General features: G+C 42.6%; 1 protein-coding gene across 3 annotated transcripts in view; it reads right to left on the bottom strand.

Annotated features, from left to right (window-relative positions):
• Positions 1-20,884, bottom strand: part of CSMD3 (CUB and Sushi multiple domains 3) — a 1,044,618-nt gene that overhangs the window by 484,999 nt on the left and 538,735 nt on the right. For all 3 annotated transcript variants that reach the window (XM_061605340.1, XM_061605331.1, XM_061605321.1), the window contains one exon: positions 13,710-13,831. In XM_061605340.1, the coding sequence (XP_061461324.1) occupies positions 13,710-13,831 (122 nt within the window). The remainder of the gene's footprint in view (positions 1-13,709; positions 13,832-20,884) is intronic.

A 20,884-nucleotide genomic window follows, 5' to 3' on the forward strand; every position in this document is an offset into this window, starting at 1 on the left:
CATCTCTTTCCTGTGCCTGATAAATGTAAGTGGCAACACAGGAAGAATAAATGGGAAAAAAACCTCTTCCTCTGGCTCTGTTCCATTGGAACATCTAAAGCAGTCTCTTGTGTGATGTGTAGCTTTTGAAAGATAGAATCATACATTATCTAAGTTGTGCTGAATTGATTTTAAATGTTTATTAGAATACAAAAGCTCCTTTGAACATAAATACAGACCTCACATGAGTCAAAGACAAAGGTATATCAACATTTTGCAATTTGAAGTGTTTTATTACATTTGTCGAAATCTAATATGAGTTAACAGAGAAAATGGAAATTTTCTTACTGTGAAATTCTATTTGTAGATAGGGCTGGAGGACATTCCTGATTAGGGATGACTCCTCCTCCTGGTCTTGACAGGCAGGGCCTTCAACTTCTTTGTCTCCTCTCCAGGGGGAGGAGTTGTCCCGCCCTCCAGACCAAACTGACAGAGCAAAGACAACTCCTCAAACCCCCCTTATATGTGCCTTTCAGACATCCATTAATCGGAACCCTGTATAGAGCAGAAAGTGAAAAAACAGGAAAAAACAGAGAACACACCAAGCGAAAACACACCACATGGTAAAGAACACACACAAAACTAAACATTGTGTGAGAATGTAAGACGCTGGCAGAAGCCTTAATCCCCAATGCCTCACTCCAGAAGGCCACAGCAGAGGAAGAAGTGGTGGATGGAATGTCCTCCAGCTCTATCTACAAATAGAAATTCACAGTAAGGAAAATTTCCATTTTTGCTAGATAGGGCTGGAGGACATTCCTGATTAGGGATATAACAGAGCAGTAAAGACATCCACAGGGCAGGCTTCCTCTGCCCAGCTCTAATGCTGTAACACCTTCTGGAGCACCTTCCTGCAAAATGCAGCATCGGCTGAGGAAAATGAATCTAGTTTGTAGTGTGTGACGAAGAGGCCCAAGTGGCTGCCCTACAGATGTCCACGATCGGGAACCCGCCCTTACATGTTGCAGAGGCAGCTGCTCCTCTGATAGAATGAGCTGTGATCCCTGATGGAGGATCCTTACCCAACTCTTCATAAGCCTGAGCTATAGTAGCCCTTAAGCAATGAGAAGTGGACAACTTTTTTCCCTTTGAGTTACCAGAAAAAGACACAAATAAGGCTTCAGACTGTCTAAATTCCAATGTATGATACAAATAAAACCAAAGTGCCCCCCTAATATCCATGAAGTGCCACCTATGCTCCTGAGCACAGGAGGGGTTGGGACAAAAAGATGGAAAGATGACCTCCTGGGACCTATGAAAAACCGAGTTGACCTTCGGTAAAAAGTCCAGGTTGGGTCTCAAGACCACCTTGTCCTGATGGAACACACACAATTGAGGGTCTGAGGAGAGTTCCCCAACTCATAAACACTGCATACTGAAGTAATGGATACCAGGAAGACTGTTTTATAAGTCAGAATGTTCAGAGGACAGGTGGCCATGGGTTCCAACACCGACAAAACCCAGTTCAGGTTCCAGGTTGGGAACCTATGAATCGTCTGAGGGGATACAAGGGCAACCCCCTTTAGGAACCACTTGAGTAAAGGGTCAGATGATAGAGAGGGACCCCCCCCAAAAAAACATGGAAAGTACGCTGTTAAGGGCAGCCGCTTAATGCCTGAGGGTGGCCGCACTTAGCCCCTTTTCCAGGCCTGATTGAAGGAAACCCAGGAGGGCCTGAAAGTTCCTGGACAATGTGTCAACATTTTTGGGGAGCACCATGATAGTAAGACCCTCCACGTGGATGAACAGACTATTTGTGGATTGCTTGTGAGAAGCCAACAGGGTTTCCAATACTTCTCCCATAAATCCCATGTCATTTAACCAGAGTCGCTCAGCCTCCAGGCTGTTAAGAGGAAGGGGATGGCAGACTGGACCCTGCATCAAAAGGTCTGGTTGAACTGGCAACTGCCATGGTTTCCTGACTGACAGGTTCAACAGATCCGGGAACCAAGGCCATCTTGGCCAATATGGAGCCACTAGAATTGGTTCCGCTTTCAATGCTCATACCCGCTGATTTATGCCCTATATCAGCCTGAATGGGGGGAAAGCATACAGGACACCTGGTGGCCAATCTATCTCAAGGGTGCTTGTGCCCCAAGCCAGGGAGCATGAGATTCAGGGGATGAACCTGTCCAATTGTGCATTTTCCCATGCTGCAAATAGATCCAATACTGGATCGCTCCACCGTTGTGATAACTGATGAAATACTGCTGGGTTCACCTGCCACTCTGCCTTGATTGCCGTCCGACTGAGCCAGTTGGCCACAAAAGTGTTTGTGCCTGCCAGTTGTACAACCTTCAGGGAGGCCAAGTGGTGTTCCACCAACATGAACAGGTGATCCACTTCGGATATTAAACTCCTTGAGCATGTGCCCCCTTGTTTGTTCACATACGCCTTTGCAGATGTGTTGTCAGTGCATATAATAATAATAATAATAATAATAATAAAATTTTATTTCTAAGCCGCCTATCTGGCCGAATTAATCTCTGACACAAATGCCTTAAAGCCAAGCCGGATAGTCGTAGCTCCAGAACATTTATGCTGAGCTCCGATTCCCATTTGGACCAGTTCCCTTGTGCCACATGTAGACCCAGGTGGGCCCCCATCCAAAGAGGCTCGCATCTGACATCATGATTATCCATGGCTGGTCCTCCAAACTGACGCCTTGGGGCAAGCGATGAGGATGTGACACATGCCTTAGTTACATCCCACTTAGACTACTGTAACACGCTCTACGTGGGGCTGCCTCTGAAGACTGTTCGGAAACTTCAGTTGGTGCAACGAGCTGCAGCCAGAATGTTAACTGGGGCTGGTTACAGGGATCATACAACTCTCCTACTGCAACAGCTCCACTGGCTGCCAGTCTGTTTCCGGACACAATTCAAAGTGCTGGTTATGACCTATAAAGCCCTATACGGCTTAGGTCCAGGCTATTTGTCAGATCGGATCTCCCTATATGAACCTGCCCGGGCCCTGAGATCTTTAGGGGAGTCCCTTCTCACGATCCCAATACCTTCACAAGTGCGACTGGTGGGGACACGAGACAGGGCCTTTTCGGTGGCTGCCCCTAGGTTCTGGAACTCCCTCCCTAGGGAGGCAAGAATGGCCTCCTCTGTGCAGTCCTTCCGCCGACAGCTAAAGACTTTTTTCTTCTGGCAGGCCTTTGGAACTGAAGGCTGTAAGGGTAGTGATTGAAGAGGGTGCCGTACGACAACATCATGAGACCTGGGAGATGGGCCAGAACCATAAGATTCATCTGGTGGGCTGAAACCACTTCAAGGATCAGTTGGGTGAGCTTCAGCACCCTTTCTGCAGTGATACTCATTTGAAAGAGTCACATGTCCAACTATACCCTGAGGTGCGTGGTCGACTGGGATGGAGCCAGGACACTCTTCTCTGTGGTTGCCACAAAGCTCAGCCATCGTAGCCAGGCCAATGTTAGGCTTGTGTCTTTCCGGGACTGACTCTCTGATGGGCCTCTCACCAGTATGTCGTCCAAATAGGGATGTACGCAGATCTCCACTGTCCAGAGGTAGGCCACTAAGGCCACCAGCACCTTGGTGAAGACCCTCGGTGCTGAGGAGAGGCCAAAGGGGAATGCTTGGTACTAGTAATGTCTGTTGTCATATGAAAACCGGAGAAACCACCTGTGGTGCTGCCAAAGTGAGATATGCAGGTAGGCCTTGGAGTGGTTCAGAGAGGACAACCAATCTCCTATGATTGAGGCCGCCATGGAGTGTGCCACAAACTGAAGTGTATCCATGGACGTATCAGCAGACCATGCTGAGGCATATATCATCTCTTTTAGACCATCTTTGAGAAACTTGGGTACAACTGTCCCTTCCCCATTTCTTCCGCCCACGTGAAGACTACCCTAGAGAACACTGATGAGGTAGCAGCAGTCCTAAAGGTGACAGCATCTGCCTCAAAGCTCTGTGGAGGGCCCTCTCGACCCTCTTATTGCATGGGTCTTATGCCCCCTCCCCCTCCCCCTCAGTGGGGATCACTGCAGAGCTGGCAAGAGCAGCTACAGGTGGCTCTACCACAGGAAAACACAGGTGTGCCATGATTCATTCAGCAAAGACACAGTGTTTCTTAGCCCATTTGGTGGGCAGCTTAGATTTGCTAGGAAATGCCCACTCTGCATCCCACATGTCATCAAAAGCTTGAAGAAAAGGTAAATCATGGGCTTTTTGTCAGTGGAGGGAAAAACCTTTCTAACTCCTGCAGACCCGGATTGAATGAGAGCATCACTCCCCCCTTCAGCCTCAGACAACTGTAGTAATCTACGAGCATTTGTAAGCAATGGCTGAAAAACTTGAGAACAACCTGGGTTGAGCCTAGCTCACCTCTAGCTCCTCTTCCAACAACTCACCCTCTTCCCTATCAGGCACATGCAGTGAAACATCAGAATCAGACAATGCCCCTTGCCCCACCACACTCTGTTTGGATGGGTGCTCCCCAGCTGAAGATACAGTGCCCAGAGGAAAAGAAAGCACCTGCTGCCCAGGTGTATGGGTTCTGAGGGATTGAGCTTGTGGGGACAGCTTCTGTAAGTGGGTGGGATGGACATCTGCCTGAACCCAAGTAGGATGGATATCTTGGCTGGGCCGAGGAAGGCCCCTGCTGGAGCACTGCCACCCACAGGCTGGATACCTTGTGTCACCGTAATACCCCCACCCATTTTCGATATGTCAGAGCACAAAGGTGGGGAATCACTCCTGCACCTAAGCGGGGAAGAGGGGGGGATCTGGCAGAGACATGGTGGGACCATGAATTGTCGGCTCCCCTCTCTGTGGTGGCGTGAGTGAGACATCTGCCTCTGTTTTTCCTTGTGCAAATGCTTGGTTGAGTGCATGCCTCTTTTGGGCTTAAGGGCACAGTGCATAGAGTCATTAATTTCCAAAGAGATAAACCCCTTGACCCAGGACATAAACCTGGGAAATTGGGAGTGAGGGGGAAAAACGTCCACACAATCATCAGATGATTGAATACTCATCCACCCCCTGCTGCTGGCACTAGGGGCCAGTGACCATGCTGGCTGACAACTCTCTGAGCCTTGGACTGGTGGCTCACTAGAGTCTGACATGTCTCCCACGTGGCCAGAGCCGTGGCGGGAGATCATCGATGAAGTAGGAGAGGCCATAAAATGATGGCCGCAGATGCCCTGCACTATGTAGAGAAGTGCAGGAAACTGCAAAAATGGCGCCTCACCTTCTGTGCGAGCACCACTAAATCCCCTTGCTGCTGCAAACGGCTCAAATAGGGTATAGGTACTGCAAGGTAGCCCTGTCCTTCAGTTGTTAGGAGGGGGGGAGCCGGAGACTGCGGTCCCACTCTGTATGGGTGTTGCGAGAATGGCGCTCCACGAGCTGTCGATATAGAGCCCACAGCAAATGGCAGCCACAGTTGCCAGGGTGCACTGTAGTTAAGCAGGCTCCACCAATGAAGATCGCCAAAGCGGCGTAGAATGCCTAGCCAGTTGAGGGATTCCTCCCGTGCTCTTTCCAGACCCACGGTTGTCAAGGTAGGGAAACAGACAAACAAAGAAATAAAAGTTTGGGACTGTACAGGAGGATAGCACAAACAGGGAGAGATGCAGAGAGCCAACAGTAAAAGATCACCAGAAAAGGAGAGGAGAAATAGCTAAAGATAAAGGAATAAAAGAAATTTGAACAGGAGTGAAAAAACACGCAACCTTCACAGACTGCAGGCAGAGCCGGTCTGGAGGGCAGGATGACTCCTCCCCCAGAGAAGAGACAAAGAAGTTGAAGACTGTGCCTGTCAAGACCAGGAGGAGGAGTCATCCCTAAACAGGAATGTCCTCCAGCCCTATCTAGTAAATTACCTCATTTCTAATGTAGCATTGCTGAAGTCATCAAAAATGTTATGTTTTCCTGAGAGACCACTGAGAAGCCCCAGATAAATAAAATGCCTAAACTAATCCTTGGATTAAAAACAAACAAAAAAACTGCTGTCTCTGTAGAATTCTATACCACAATTCATAAAGTTCTGAGAGAGAGTGTTAGTATCCACTTTATGGCCTGCCTTTAAAGAAGTACTCATAAAAAGTAGTAGCACAGCTGGGCAGTTCTGTCCTATTGATATTAAATCACATATAAATATGGTTGATGCTGCTGTTTCATTTTCAAGCTCCTTGTTTTCATTATATGAGAAACTAGTCAGTTTAAATCTCTCAAGCTGATCTGCATTACTTTTCTTGGATGTGTTTGTGTAACTGTAAGAGAGTCAAAATGTGTAAGAGAGCCAGAGTGGTGTAGTGGTTAGAGTGTTGGACTAGAGCCTGGGAAACCAAGGTTCAAATCCCCTCTCATCCATGACTGGCAACCTTGGGCCACTCACCCCCTCTCAGCCTACCCTACATCACAGATTTGTTGTGCTGATTAAATGAAGAGGGGGAGAACCGTGTACACCACCTTGAAAAGGTGAGATATAAATGTAATAAATAAATAAAGGGGGGAGATTGGAAAGGGGGGAAATACATGCTGCAAAGAGTGACATTTTCTCACCTGCTACATGCATCTAACATTAGTGCCATATACTGGCATTTTTCTGTTTTCCAGTAAATTGAATTTACATTGTACTAATTTATTTGTTTGATATTTATTATATTAATATCCCATCTTCACTCATAGAGAACCCACATGGTTCTCCCCACTGCCCATGTTATCCTCACAACAACTCTATAAGGATGAAAACTGGTGATTGGCCCAAAGTTGTGCAGTAGGCTTCATGGCTGTATCGGAATCTGAACATGGGTCTTCCCAGTCCTAGTTGGACATTCTCATCACTACACCAAATTGGCATGTGACTGGAAAAAATTATGTTCTTATGACCTTTTTGGATGACTTGTGAAGATTTTTCATGTTAAATCTAATTTGATCTTAAGTATGAAGGGGCTAAAAAGGAATTGTGAAAAGTAGCTTCTTCTTACATAGGAATCAGCTCTATTCAATGTAGATTTTTTCCTTATGCAACAGAATATTCTCTCTCTCCTTCCCCCATGCGCCCCTTAATCTGTTCTGGTTTTCCCCCCAACCATCCAAAGCCGATTGGGGGACAGCATGGGCATACACCAGGGGAGGAGGGGGGAGTCCTCTTGCGCTAGTTGAAGTTCCACTAACACAAGAATTTAGCTGAATACCACCCATTGTGTTCTAGGGATCATAGCATACAGTTACAAGACCAACAGTGAAGCACATACTGATGTGAGAAAAAGTTATTCACTCTGTAATTATGAAATGTATTTTTTACGCACTTTATTTGGTCTGCCTCATTGTGCATCCCCAGCTGGGCTCCGACTTGAGGTCGGTTTTACATCATTGGAATGTACAGCTTGGCTCTGGGCTTTTAATTATTGTGTCAAAGTGGCTTATGCTGGACCCTCCCTAGGCTTTCTAAATTTATTATGGAAGGATTCTTTTGTAAGTTCCTGGTCTAGTATTTACCATGAAAGGATAAATCGTATGGGCTTTTCACTGGAAACATTGTCTACTTGGGATCTAGAAGTAGCAAAGTGGAATATATCACAGTGCCTTAAGGATATTGACTCCCAATACCTAAGAGCTAGCGCATGTACTTCCTGTTCTCCTCTTTCTTTTGATTTGACCCTCCCGTTTTTAAAACCTGCAGGGTATCTTGAAAATTTGAGAATTCCCCATTACCGTTTTCTATTTTCTAGAGCCAGATTCAACTGTCTCCCCTCTGCGATGACAGAGGGCCGTTTCCGAGGAATTCCCCCAGAGCTGCAGCTGTGTCCCTGCTCCCAGGGAGAGGCTGAAACAATTGCACACATATTGTTTGTATGCACTTATTATTTGGAATTACGCTCCAGGCTTATATCTCCAATTTTTAAGGCCTTCCCTGGCTGCTCACATAAGAAGCGTCTCCAATTACTAATGTCTGATAATGATAAGATTATAACTAAAACAGTGGCCAAGTTCCCTTTTATAGCTCAAATCATATGGAAAAGGCAGCTGTTATTACTTCGGACTGTAAATTAGGAATCTCCTATTTTAAAAGTTTTAAATTTGTCTGTACTGCTGATGTTCATTTGTATTTTGGGTCTATGACCGCAAATGTTTTAATAAATAAAAATTATGAAATGAACACTATAATCAATAGAGTAGTTAGTTATATGCAACAGAAAATAATCAGGTATGTTTGTTTTTCCTGGTACTTTCTTTCAAAACTACTATTCGAGCTCATTCTTGTAAATAAATACACTGATTTTTTTTAAAAAAAAAACCAAAGCTCTTCATGCAAGCTAACGAAGTGAGAGAATATTTGCCACCTAAATGACTGAAGCCTTACTGTTTAGCCAAAGGGCATCATAAATATAGTTAAAGAAAAGTCCATATACATTGACAATTATGCCAAATAACTGAGTGTTGCAACAGGAACCAGAAATAAAGAAGCAACACACAGATATGAGATAAAACTAGGACCACTTTATTGACTGCAACTCAAATGTTGTGACATTCAAATGAAACTAAACTGCATAGGGAAGTGAGATGATATGCGGGAAAACTATAGCTCTCAATCCGGCTCCTAAACCTGTCCTTACTTAGTGAGGATACCCTGCTAGGCTTAAATCCAGCTTTTTTACCTTGGGTTGAGGAGGGAGGTGTTCCTGATTCATGGCCCCTCAAAAGCCTCAAAACTCCAAGTGAGTGACACAAATCAGCCCCAATAGCGACCCATACCCCCCCCAAGACCTCACAGTCCTAAAAGCAAGTCTCTGGACTCACTATTCACCTAAAAATGCCTCAAGGTCCTCATCATTCCTATCTACTTCCTCTCTTTCCTGCACACTCCCACAAAGGAAGGACAAGTCTCTACTTTGTCATTTTTATCCCACTGAGAAGGAGGGATAGAGCTGGGTGAGGGGCTGTATATACCCTCTGCCCATCCTTCCCTAGTGCTGGCATGGGGCTGATGCAATCCTATACACCCTTACGTGGAAGTAAGCTCAACTGAAACAATGGAGCTTACTTTTGAGTAGGCATGTGAGGATTGCATTGTCAGTAACTTTCTTTGGAGTGAGGCCTATTTGATTTGTGGAGTGATTTTTTTTATAATTTAGTGTACGCTGCCTTTCCCCATTTTATTTTTGCACCATGACTCTGCTCCAGGGTATTTCCTCCAAAATATGGAACTTTACTGATTAAAACTGAAATTCTATGTACACTTGCTAAAGAAAATTTTTAAAAGTGCAGAACTGGGTAGTAAAATGGTTACCATTGGGAAAATCAAAGCAATGCTTGTGATAACTGCATGGTACCTATAAAGGCATGCAGGACATATAGGTCTGTTTTATGCCAGGACTGCCTTTGTGAGTATGCTTCTTCCTCTCAGAAACCAAAGCCAGTAAAGGAAAGATTGACCCATTAATAAGCAGAGATCCCAGAATCTCAATACCAGTGGAAGGAAGCAAGTGAGTAATCATGTAGGACCAGAGGCAATACATGGACAGTAGCAGAAACGGGACTGAGGTCATGAGAGGTACATAAGAAGTGGAGTGAACTGGGATCCTTAGCAGGATGCAGCTAGACGTAGGGATGTGCTCCCCACCATGACTTTACATACCTAAAGCTGAGCACAGTAATATAACAGAACCTGTAATTCTACTATAATATCATCTTTAAAATATCAGTGATGAAACAGATTTAGAACAAATAATGAATTTAACCACCATCATAATGGTACATATTTTGGCCAAATGGGGAAAAACGCACGTTTGATTTCAGAATTGTTGTTGTGAAATTGACTTAGTATAGAAGGATTATACACAAAAGAGATCCAGTTTTCCACTGTAAATGTATTTTCCTTTTGATATTTTGGAATAGCACATTTCAAGAACATATCTGTCTTTATATATATTTACCCCTGTGTTGTAAAATATATTTCTCCCCTTCCTACCCCACCACCACATTGTAAATATTCTTTCATTTTTCTAATACCTTCTTTGCTTCTAAAATGAATTAAGATAGAAAAGTGAAATTGTGCTTTCCTAACATTAAAATATATATTTTTTAAAAAATCTAATTTCAGTCCACCAAGCATGGGTTCCCTTTTATGATAAACTCATGCAATTAATAAAGAAATAACTGTTATTTTAAAAGAGGCATACTATACAGAAAGAAGAAACATGACAAAAGTTTAATTTAAGAATGTATTTGCATCAACCTTATTTTCCCATCCAAATCTATTTCTATCCCTAAGGCCGAATATGTCACCTCTGGAACATGCCAAGCAGAAATAGCCTAGTTAGTGAGTGATGCAAGACTATCCCTGAAGCAAAATCCATGATATGCTGCTAACTCTGATATTTGTCTTTATCCTTGGAAATTTACTATCATGGTGATCCGCTAAAGTAGATGGAACTTATTACAGAAGCAAAGATAGTGTTATAAGCATGGGGGTTGGAATGGATGATCCCTGTGAGTCCCCTTTCCAGCTCCCAATTTGGAATCCTATGCCTTGGAATGAGGAACACACTCTGCTTGTCAGATGAGTCTCTCCTTTGTTAAACAAATAGAGTAGTCAGGTAAGATAATGGGTCTATCAGTTGCCCAGCAACGGTGAATGGGCCAGGAAGACCCTTTTGTAACTGAAACTCTTCAGGAGAGCTGCCGCCCCCCTCCTGGAGCCCAGGAGAGTTTGTAGTTTTAGTTGTGTCTGGAGAATGCTTGGAGACTGGAAGGAGGCAGAGACTGGCTCTCTGCATCATGGCTATAGGATGCCTCCTATAACACTGATGGAAAAGCTGGATATTGGACCGCTGATGCTTTGAACCCCCTCCAACTTAAGTTCAGGTTGAAATGTGTGTAAATAAATAAACCATATTTCATAAAGACACTGCAGTATCCGCTGACCTTCTTCCCAAAGGAAACCAAGGGAAACCAAACCCTGGATGAGGGCAGGGACTCCTGAGATCTCACCGCTCGGAGATTGGGGAGGTGCGCAACAATATATTTAAGACTGACCTCAATTTAAATACGGTGATCAAACAACACCAGCTGATCCTTTGAGACTATTGGGAGTCCAAAGAGATAGAGATTTCTTTCCCCATTCACTGTCTCCAACAGCAAACAACTTCAACCTCTTACCCATCACAGTAACCCAGCAACTCCACAGAGATTTGTTTACCATACATGTCTATAGTATTATACAGTCACAAGAGTGGCTGTATACTATAGTCAGCATGGATTTTTCACATTCCACAATGTTAAACTGAAAATACCCAGATGCCATTCTGATGCTTCCTAGAAGCTCATTTCAAAACAAAACCTTACAAAACTTATAGTCCTGAACTCAGAAATGCTTGCAGCCAGAGAGAATAGAGAGTTCAAAGTGTAAAAAGAGAGACAAAAAAATCCCAGACCCCTTTTGGGCTTTTTTCTCTCAGAGTTCTCATAATCTGTTGAAATTAATTAAAAATCAGTTATGTTCACAGGGTACCTGTAATCCTATTACTGACCTTGCCCTATACTCTGACCGTCATCTTCTGCAGTTTAAAGGTTAAAAAAAATGCCTGGCTGATTTTTAATTAATTTAATAAATTTTGGGTTGAACTCAATGATAATGTTAGGCATGCTCAGTAAGAACCAACTGTCAGTGTTCTAAAAGCCAGACTCACAGCTGCTGGGCTTGTCTAATCAGGGGGCCACACACACATCAGACCTTTATTTCACTTGAGACAGTCATGGCTTTCCCCAAAGAATCCTGGGAAGTGTTGTTTGTGAAGGCTGCTGAGAGAAGACTCCTATTCCCCTGACAGCATTCCAGTGGCCAGAGTGGTTTAACAGTCAGCCGCTCTGACTGAAGCTCTGTGAGGGGAACAGGGCATCTCCTAGCAACTCTCACCACAGTCAAGAAATCAGAAGAAGGCTAGGACTGGGGAGGAAAGCTATGAGAGAACTTGAAAAAGTCCTCAAATGCAAAGATGTATCACTGAACACTAAAGTCAGGATCATTCAGACCATGATATTCCCAAGAAAGTTGGTCAGTGAAAAAAGTGGATAAGAGCTTTGTGGATACCATGGACTGCGAAAAAGACAAATAATTGGGTATTAGAGCAAATTAAACCAGAACTATCACTAGAAGCTAAAATTATAAACTGAGGTTATCAATCTCTGGACACATAATGAGAAGACATGATTCACTAGAAAAGACAATAATGCTGGGGAAAACAGAAGGGAGTAGAAAAAGAGGAAGGCCAAACAAGAGATGGATTGATTCCATAAAGGAAGCCACAGACCTGAACTTACAAGATATGAACAGGGTGGTTTATAACAGATGCTATTGGAGGTCGCTGATTCATAGGGTTACCGTAAGTTGTAATCGACTTGAATGAACATAACAACAACAACGCTCTGGGCCATTTTTATAGATATTGATGTGGAAAAGCCTGGGAGTAGTAGGACACGTTAAACTGCAGATCCTGTAAGCCTTTCTGCAAGCAGACTAGAAGTTTCTGGCCTTGGGTCAGATTTATGACAGACAGCTCAGAAGATCACAGGGGTTTTATATAAATTGTAAAATGAATGTATAGAATCCTTAGAAGTGTAATTTGTGAAGGGTACTGAGAGGGGAGTCCTATTCCCCTGACAGAGCTCCAATGGTCAGAGTGGTTTAACAGTCAGCTGCTCTGACTGAAGCTCTGTGAGGAAAACAGGACATCTCCTAGCAACTCTCAGCACCCTTCACTAACTACACTTCCCAGGATTCTTTGGGAGAAGCCATGACTATCTAAAGGGAAATAAAGATCTCGTCAGGATGTGGCCAGGAACAGTTTTAGTTTAACTTTGGGTGGAAGGCTACATGTGCTTGGTGTAGAATAAAAAGGTGGGGGAAACCTTGAAAAAGAATGATATTGTTCACAATGTTTTCCTTTTGGAAAGGGACTCCCCCTCTGCCCAGTGCCCACCCACCCAATCTTTCCTCCCCTCTCCCTTCCTCCCTCCCCTTCCCCTTCCTGCCCTCCTCCTCCCCCGCCCCTCCCCCAGGTCTGTTGCACCCATCCTAAGCATGATTGCACAGGAGTAAATCTCACTGAAGTCAAAAACCATGCAAATGATCAAACCTGCCCTCCCCTCCTCCTCCCTCCTATCCCCTCCCTCTTGCCCCTTTCCTCCCCCTTCCTTCCCCCCTCCCTTCCCCTCCTCCATATCAACTATATCAACTGTTTTAATATTGTTGCTTCCTCCCTTCTAAAACAAGATCAGCACAGCCCATGTCTTGTTTCTGTTATTTGGCTGATTGCAGGTGTTGCCACCACTCACCATATGCTCAGAGGCACATGTTACCAAATTCTTCCAAGCTACACAGGAAGTGCATTGGACTGTGAAAGACCAAGCCAAACTGTGTTTGCATTTTGACAAATTTGTAGGGCGGTACAATATCTCATAGAGACGGTCAGGTCTCCTGCTCCCCTGGTGCATTCAGTATAGCTGCCCAATTTCCCTGCTTTTTAAAGTTTGATAGAAATATCTATTGGCTATAGGTATGTTCTTAAACCGCAAGTTTTTTGCCTATTAGTGATTTCATATATGTATACCTAAATATTAGGAAATTAGTTAATCTTTCTGACCATGTCTTTTGTTTTATAACTTAGGTCTTTCAATTATTATCAATTTTGAACTTACCTTATTTGGACTGATAGCTGTGATAACCCAAACACACTGAGCATTACTATCATACTGGAATGGAAAGTTGGGGGATGTGAAGGTACCACTGGGTCCCTGAAGATTTGATCCACAAGTCTTTACTGTAAAAGAAGAAATTAATGTTACTGTTAACATAATACTGCATTATGTCTTAATTATAAATAATCACCCCCACAGTCTCCCACCTAAAGCTATATGGTGCTGTGAATCCAAAATGGGGGAAGGCGAGGTTCAGACACCAGATCTGAACATCCATCCCGTGGCTTCGTTTAGGTGTTGGACTGATCCCAAGCACCCCCTTAGAGATCTCCAAGTCCTCACACATGCCAAAAATTGAGCTCTTGATATATTTTAAGAGTTACTGCTAGATCATAAGCCATGTTGACTAATACAAAATGGGGTGGAAAAATGAAGATGTGGATGTATACCTCACAAACTAACAGCTGTATGGCCTATTCCTGTGTGTGTGTGTTTTCGTCCCAGCTATTAAAAAGTAGAAAGAAGTCTACTGCAACCAGGGACAGAGTAAGAGTTATATGTTCTTCATATCTCTGATTTAATGATACATGTAACAAACACATTTAGCCTAATCAATTCGTCTAAAATAATTTTGTGATTTAGATCAACAATACTTAACATTTTGAACCATATTTCCATATCTCCATATACAAATAAAATATCAAATGTTTCTTTTTAAATTCTGTCTTTCCCCTATATTTATGTCTGACAGTTGCTGCTATTTATAAAGGATTTAATGATATTGCATGAATTAAAATAATATATTCAGAAGGCATGTCCCATAGTCACTTTTGGCATTGCCATCTGTTAAACTATGTAGAGATTGCAGGTTTTTAATAAAAGAAAAAAATGTCTTATGAATCCAGAGATTAGGAGCCAAAAACATAATGAAATTTGTGTTACAGTAAACATCTCAAGATTTATATATAAGCCTTTGTATAAATTATTCGAATACTCCTGCATTATTAAAATAAATGTGTGGTCTTATTAAAAAAAAATCTGGGGTGAGAGAAGGGAGTTCAAGATAGCAAAGTGTATAGCAAGTCTCTATATTTCCTTCTCTGCTTAGCTATTGAGATGAAATGAGATTTAGACAAACATGAGAATAATGACAATGCCTCCAATGTAACTGATTAACACTGATGGCTTAAGGGGAAGTAAAGAACTGCTATATGATAAGCTTATCCTGTGGAATAAACATCAGTGACTGCATATATAAACAACATAACTTTATGAAAAAAGTCATTATTTGACTTGCATTAAAATGAGAAACAAATAGGGAAGAGTGGAATTGTTGTCAAAGAATCACTGGCCTGCTTTACAAAACACAATATGCCAAACTATGACAAACCAGGACCGCTCCAGCACAGGAGCTTGCTGCCATTTTGTTCCTCCCTGGTCCTTTTTGCTCCTGCATCACACTGAACTAAGCCAAGGTTTGACTTAGTGTGATGCCCATACGCTGGACTTGTGGTCAAGGTCTCTTCTCATGAACCACAAGTTGTAGCCAAAGAATTTTCTTAAGAATGAGAAAATAGAAATGGACTGCCTTCAAGTTGATCCCGACTTATGACTACTTTATGAATTAGGGTTTTCATGGTAAGCGGTATTCAGAAGGGGGTTACCATTGCCTCCCTCTGAGGCTAGTCCTCCCCAGATGGCTAGGGCCTGCTCAGCTTGCCACAGCTGCAAGTTGCTTGCCACAGTTCCTTGCCTGCAACTGCCAGCTGGGGGGCAACTGGGCTCCTTGGGACTATGCAGCTTGCCCACGGCTGCACAGGTGGCAGAGCACATACCCCTGAGCCACTCACTGTGGAGGTGATCTTTAGCTGGCCCTTTACAACCAGGAGACAGCAGCAGGGATTTGAACTCACAGACTCTGGACTCCCAGCCAGATTCTCCTCCCCACTGTGCTATACCAGCTAAGTTACCCATATATTTATGGATAACTTTTGAAGCCCTTCTGATCTATTTTGCATCATAGGATTACCTTCCTGTTAACATTCTTGTTTCTGTAGGGTCAAGACTTTATTGCTGTGCAGCCAACACCTCTTTGTTCCTACATCCCCTCCACTTTTATTTAAAAAAATAAGTATGATCTCAGTGAGGAAATACACTTCTCGTACTCATCAAGCTAGGTCTTTGGTAAGCTTTAAACTTAACAGCTCATTAATCAATGTATGGACCTTTTTCTGATACACAAAAAATGTTTATCAACATAGGGGGACCTTTTAGAACTCAGATGAAAGACTTTTGTGTAAGCTGACAAGGATAGCTGAGTCAAGAATTTAAGCAAAAAGTCAAGCAAGCTGAGCCAGAGAAGGAGGTAATTGACATATTACAATAATGCAACTCCATGCAAGGATACAGAAACATACAGTACGGCCCTGCTTTACAGTGCTTCGCTTTACAGCAACTCGCTAATACAGCGGTCTCAATTAGACGCAATTAGACTAAAGCCCCACTCATACAGCACTTGTTCCGCTTTTACAGCGGTTTTCGGGCATCGTGCGCCATTCTATTCAATGGGTTCTGCTTTACAGCGGTTTTCGCTTTACAGCGGGGGTCCAGAACATAACCCGCTGTATGAGTAGGGCCCTACTGTACTTGATGGGGCAGGGAGGAGGTATAGTAAGAGGATGAAGTGAGAGAAAACAATGTCACTAGCACTTGGGGCAAGAGAGTATAATGTATGAGATATTCATTCTTATGACACCAAGAATACAATGTGCTTGCTATCTTGCAAAGAGAGACATGGAACTTTCCAAAATGATGCTGCAATAATCAATAAATCAATGGCTTTTATATACTACTTAATAATTAGCATTTCTAAGCTGTGTACATAAAAATAAACCATACAGAGAATAAAACAATAAAAAATCATCATAAGTCCAAACATAAACCCAAAATATGCATAGGTTTGTTACCAGTTTCTGTGTGATCATTCTTGGATTTTATTTGGGTGGCAGTGTGAACAAGGGGGGGGGAACAGCTACCAAAAGTCTGTCCCTACCCTTCTTGAAAGGGATACTTAATGACCTATTGTATCTGACTAGAAGAAAATCCCACTGAATTCAGTGGTATTTACTTTGAGTAAATATATATAGGATTGTGTTGTAGCATGTCTTATACATAGCTACTCAGAAGCAGGACCTTTTCAGTGGCAGTTCCAAAACTTTAGAACAATCTTCCTACTAAGATTTGTCTCACTTCATCATTGGTTTTCTGGAGGCAGGTGAAAAAAATGTGCCTCTTTCACCAGACATTTGTAGGTAGGATGCATACTTTGTTGAGATCAGTTATGTTATCTTCTCTTATTTTATTTTGTATTGATGTTATAATTGGTTTTACAAATATACTGCTGTGTTTCAATATGTTGTATACCACCCTGAGACCTTATGGTGAGAGACTGTTTAGGAATGTCTATATAAAGAAATGAATAAGCCCCACTGAATTCAATGGACTTACACTGAATTAAGTGTGTATAGGATTGCATACTTATATCCTTTTATAAGCTGTAATGGTAACATTAAAAGCCCCAAGCCATATGGGACAAGACTATGCTGTGGCTCCAGGAAACATGGAGAACATTGGTGTAGAAAGTGGTTGCAGCTTGGGTTTCTCCTGAGTGTAAGCTGACACCAACAGGTTCTATGTCACAACCACAACATGAGAAGGTGCTTTTGAAGACTGTGATGGGACATGTGGATATGTTCCTAATCCATTTAGGACTATAAAGTTGAAACCCAATGGAGATCTATGATGGGCTACACAATTGTAATCATTACCAAATCAATAGACACAAGTATTTCATAATTGTGTTTGTTTTTCTGTGCTGTTATCAATCAAAGGCACATCAGAAGTAATCACTCTTCAGCAACAGTCACTTCAAAGAGAATACAAAAGTTGGAGAACTTGAGGTGTGAAAAAGCAATATCCCACTATCCTCGTAGCTCTCTGCAGTTTCATCAATTCCAGTTAGCAGTATCATTACAAAGAGAAATACGTTTTTCCGGTTTTACCCCATTAGTTGCAACACTGCACATTATTTAAACTATTACAGTGCAGACCACTTTCCAAAGTTCCTCTGAATGCAGTCTAATGTGGCTCCTTGACTTAGAACTTCCAGTGTGTGACAATTGGAAAAGGTTCAAGGACACCAGTCTCATCCATGTTTAAGAGTCATTTTTGTTGACTGAGTTTAAATAAAATTATCTTCTTATGCTTGAAGAGTTCAATTTCACTGCAAGTAGCATCATTATGTTTAGCTTGCTAATGGCACTGCAGTTTTGTTGATTTTGCATTAATATTTTTTTTAAGTACATGTCAAGCTCTATGCTTTCATTCTTTTTCCCCATCATTGCTCTGGACTGAAATGAACTCTAATGATAAATAATGGGTAAACTCTGGCTCTTGATTGTGAAAATGTTGGGCATTTCATCCTTTCACTTTGTACTTGGGAAACACATTTTATAGGACATCTTGCCCCACCTTACTTAAGTTGCATTTTACATAGAACTGCTTTCCTTGAAACTTTCAGATTTTGATTCTCACTTTCAGCCCTACTTTGGTTACTAAATTCTGGTAAATAACTTGTCATGATGTAAATTACTCATAGGGTCTCAGCCCAATATATTTTCATTTCTGGTCATCCCCACCGCAGTGTATACGGGTTTCTTTGCCATCACAATCTTTCTAACAAAAGTTAGAAAACTTCCACACTCCATGGAGTATCATGAGACAAAACATTATATAATAAGTCTCTTCCATTATTGTACACACAGAAAAGGACAGCCTAATAATCATACATTGGTTTAAACACCATTAAGCAGTCCTCAGTTCCATCTACCCCTGCATAATATACACCTTCTCCTGACCTACTGGGCTGGGGCATCGCCTGTCTGCTTGCTCTTGCAATCCTCTGACTGCTCCCCATGGTCTCAGATGCGATAGAGCTTGGAGGAGAGCAGTTTCAGCAATGAGGTACAAAGCGGTGGTTTTCAGCTTTCACAGATGGAGTTGCACTATCCCCAGGGATGGTCTCTTTGCACTTTTGACCTCTCTTTTCTACCTCTGAGTGCTGTGTCTGTCTTACAGTTTCCTGTGCTAAGCCTTCTCTCTCTCTCTCTCTCTCTCTCTCTCTCTCTCTCTGTTTTTTACTGAGACACTTTATTTATTTATGTTAAGTATTAGAAATGGTTAAACACTCCAGGATACTTTTATTTAACCAAGAGGTTTTTTTACAATAAAGCAGGATACAAACTTTCCAATAGGAAATTATACTGCTCTTTTTCATGAGGTTTGCTTTGGTGATTGAACGATAGACGATGGAACACATTCTGACCCTTGTGATCTTTTCTGGGTCTTCTTATGAACAGATATTTGTTTGTTTGTTTGTTGTTGCCAAATACTTTGTAAGGAGACTTTGCCTGCCTGTGAATGCATTTCTTTTCAATACAGGAAGGCTAGTTGAGCATACAATATAGGGAGGAGCTGATTTTGTGCTGAGTAAATTACCTGTCTTTGCTTAACAGGAAATTCCTGGATAATTACAGAGATGCTGCTGGGAGAATTTTATAAATAATACTCCTGTGTAAGGCAGACAAAGGCAAGAACTCTGTGTGTGTGTGTGTGTGTGTGTGTGTGTGTGTGTGAGTGAGTGAGTGAGTGAGTGAGTGAGTGAGTGAGTGAGTGAAAGAGAGAGAGATGGGGGGAGCAGATAGAAAAGAAGGAAGAGTACCTATAACTCCTCATACCAAAGATTTCCCTAGGCCAGTCTCTTCTCTTTTTATCTTTCACATACCCTCCTATCCTACCCCTTTTGCTGTAAGTTTCCATGTTTCCCAAAGCTTCTATAACCCCATGATAGTTACAAGGTGTTTGAACTAGGGTCGCCAGGTCAGAAGCATCCCAAACCCTGATATTTCAGGGGCTGGCTCTAGTGGTGTCATTAAGCATGATACATTGAGCATTAACCACAGATGCTTGGAGCATACCACTCAAACAAAGAATTTGCTGATAAGAAATCTTAGCTAAATGGGGATGTTCCCAGATCCAGTGTAAGTTACAGAATCACTGCTTCTCACTTGCTAGCGAGCCTGGATAGGGAACATTTAGGGCTCATCCAGACGACTGTAAAATGTGTGACATGATCGCTTTGTGTTTTCATTATTTTTCGGTTGCCCACATGATGCCTCGTGCTTTTGCACATTTTCGCGCAGTTAAATCCACTCCTGCAATACCACAAATCATGCGATTTGCTTTTTTAAACCAGGAATCTGTTACCGACCAATGACTTGCAATTCTTGTTCTTTTACTTGATCCCCTCGGAAAGCAGTGGAATAAAGAGTTAACTTGAAAACTAAACAAAGGTTCAGGTTGCAGCAGGTACTCAGCTGCAACGGATTATCAATATACATCTAGGGCTTATAAAAAGAAAGAACAATAGAGTAAGAAAAGTGTGGGGGGTTGCATGTGTTAGATGTGGAGGTGTTGCCGGTATTCAGATATATGTGAGTGTACCTACGAAATGTTTAAAAGGACTTATTTGTGCACTGCAAAGTAAAGTCTTTCCTAAAGAAGCTCTGCTGTGTGTCAAGTCATTTTATATTCACTTCTACCTGGTTCGGGCCGGCTCATCGCATCTATATATCCGCTAACAAAGGGTTATGGGCCCAGACCGCAAGCCTAGCCCAACAGAACCAGTAAGACGACATAAATTCAACAGGGAGCAGAAGAAAGAAAAAGAAAGCACCGGTGAGTAAAAGTTCCACATACAAAGGAGGCAAGGAATGGCGATGTCATATGCATCAGGGATGCCCCTAGAGCGTCTCAACAACAATAATTATACGAGTTGGAAAATAAAAATGCAAATGCTTCTGATCGGTGAGGATTTATGGCATGTCATTGAAACCGATGCTCCCACTGACCCCACAGAGGAATGGCAACGCCAAGACCAGAGGGCGAAAGCCACCGTGATTCTGTGAGTGCAAGACTCTCAACTAATCAATGTAAGAGATAAAGAGACAGCCAAGGATGTCTGGGAAGCACTCCGTAACGTGCATGTGAAAACAACAGCTGGCAGTAAAGTATTACTTGCAAGGAGACTGTTCCAAACTAGATTGCAAGAAAACGTA

The sequence above is a fragment of the Rhineura floridana genome, chromosome 1 (genome assembly GCF_030035675.1).
Source record: "Rhineura floridana isolate rRhiFlo1 chromosome 1, rRhiFlo1.hap2, whole genome shotgun sequence".
NCBI classification, from domain to species: Eukaryota; Metazoa; Chordata; class Lepidosauria; order Squamata; family Rhineuridae; genus Rhineura; species Rhineura floridana.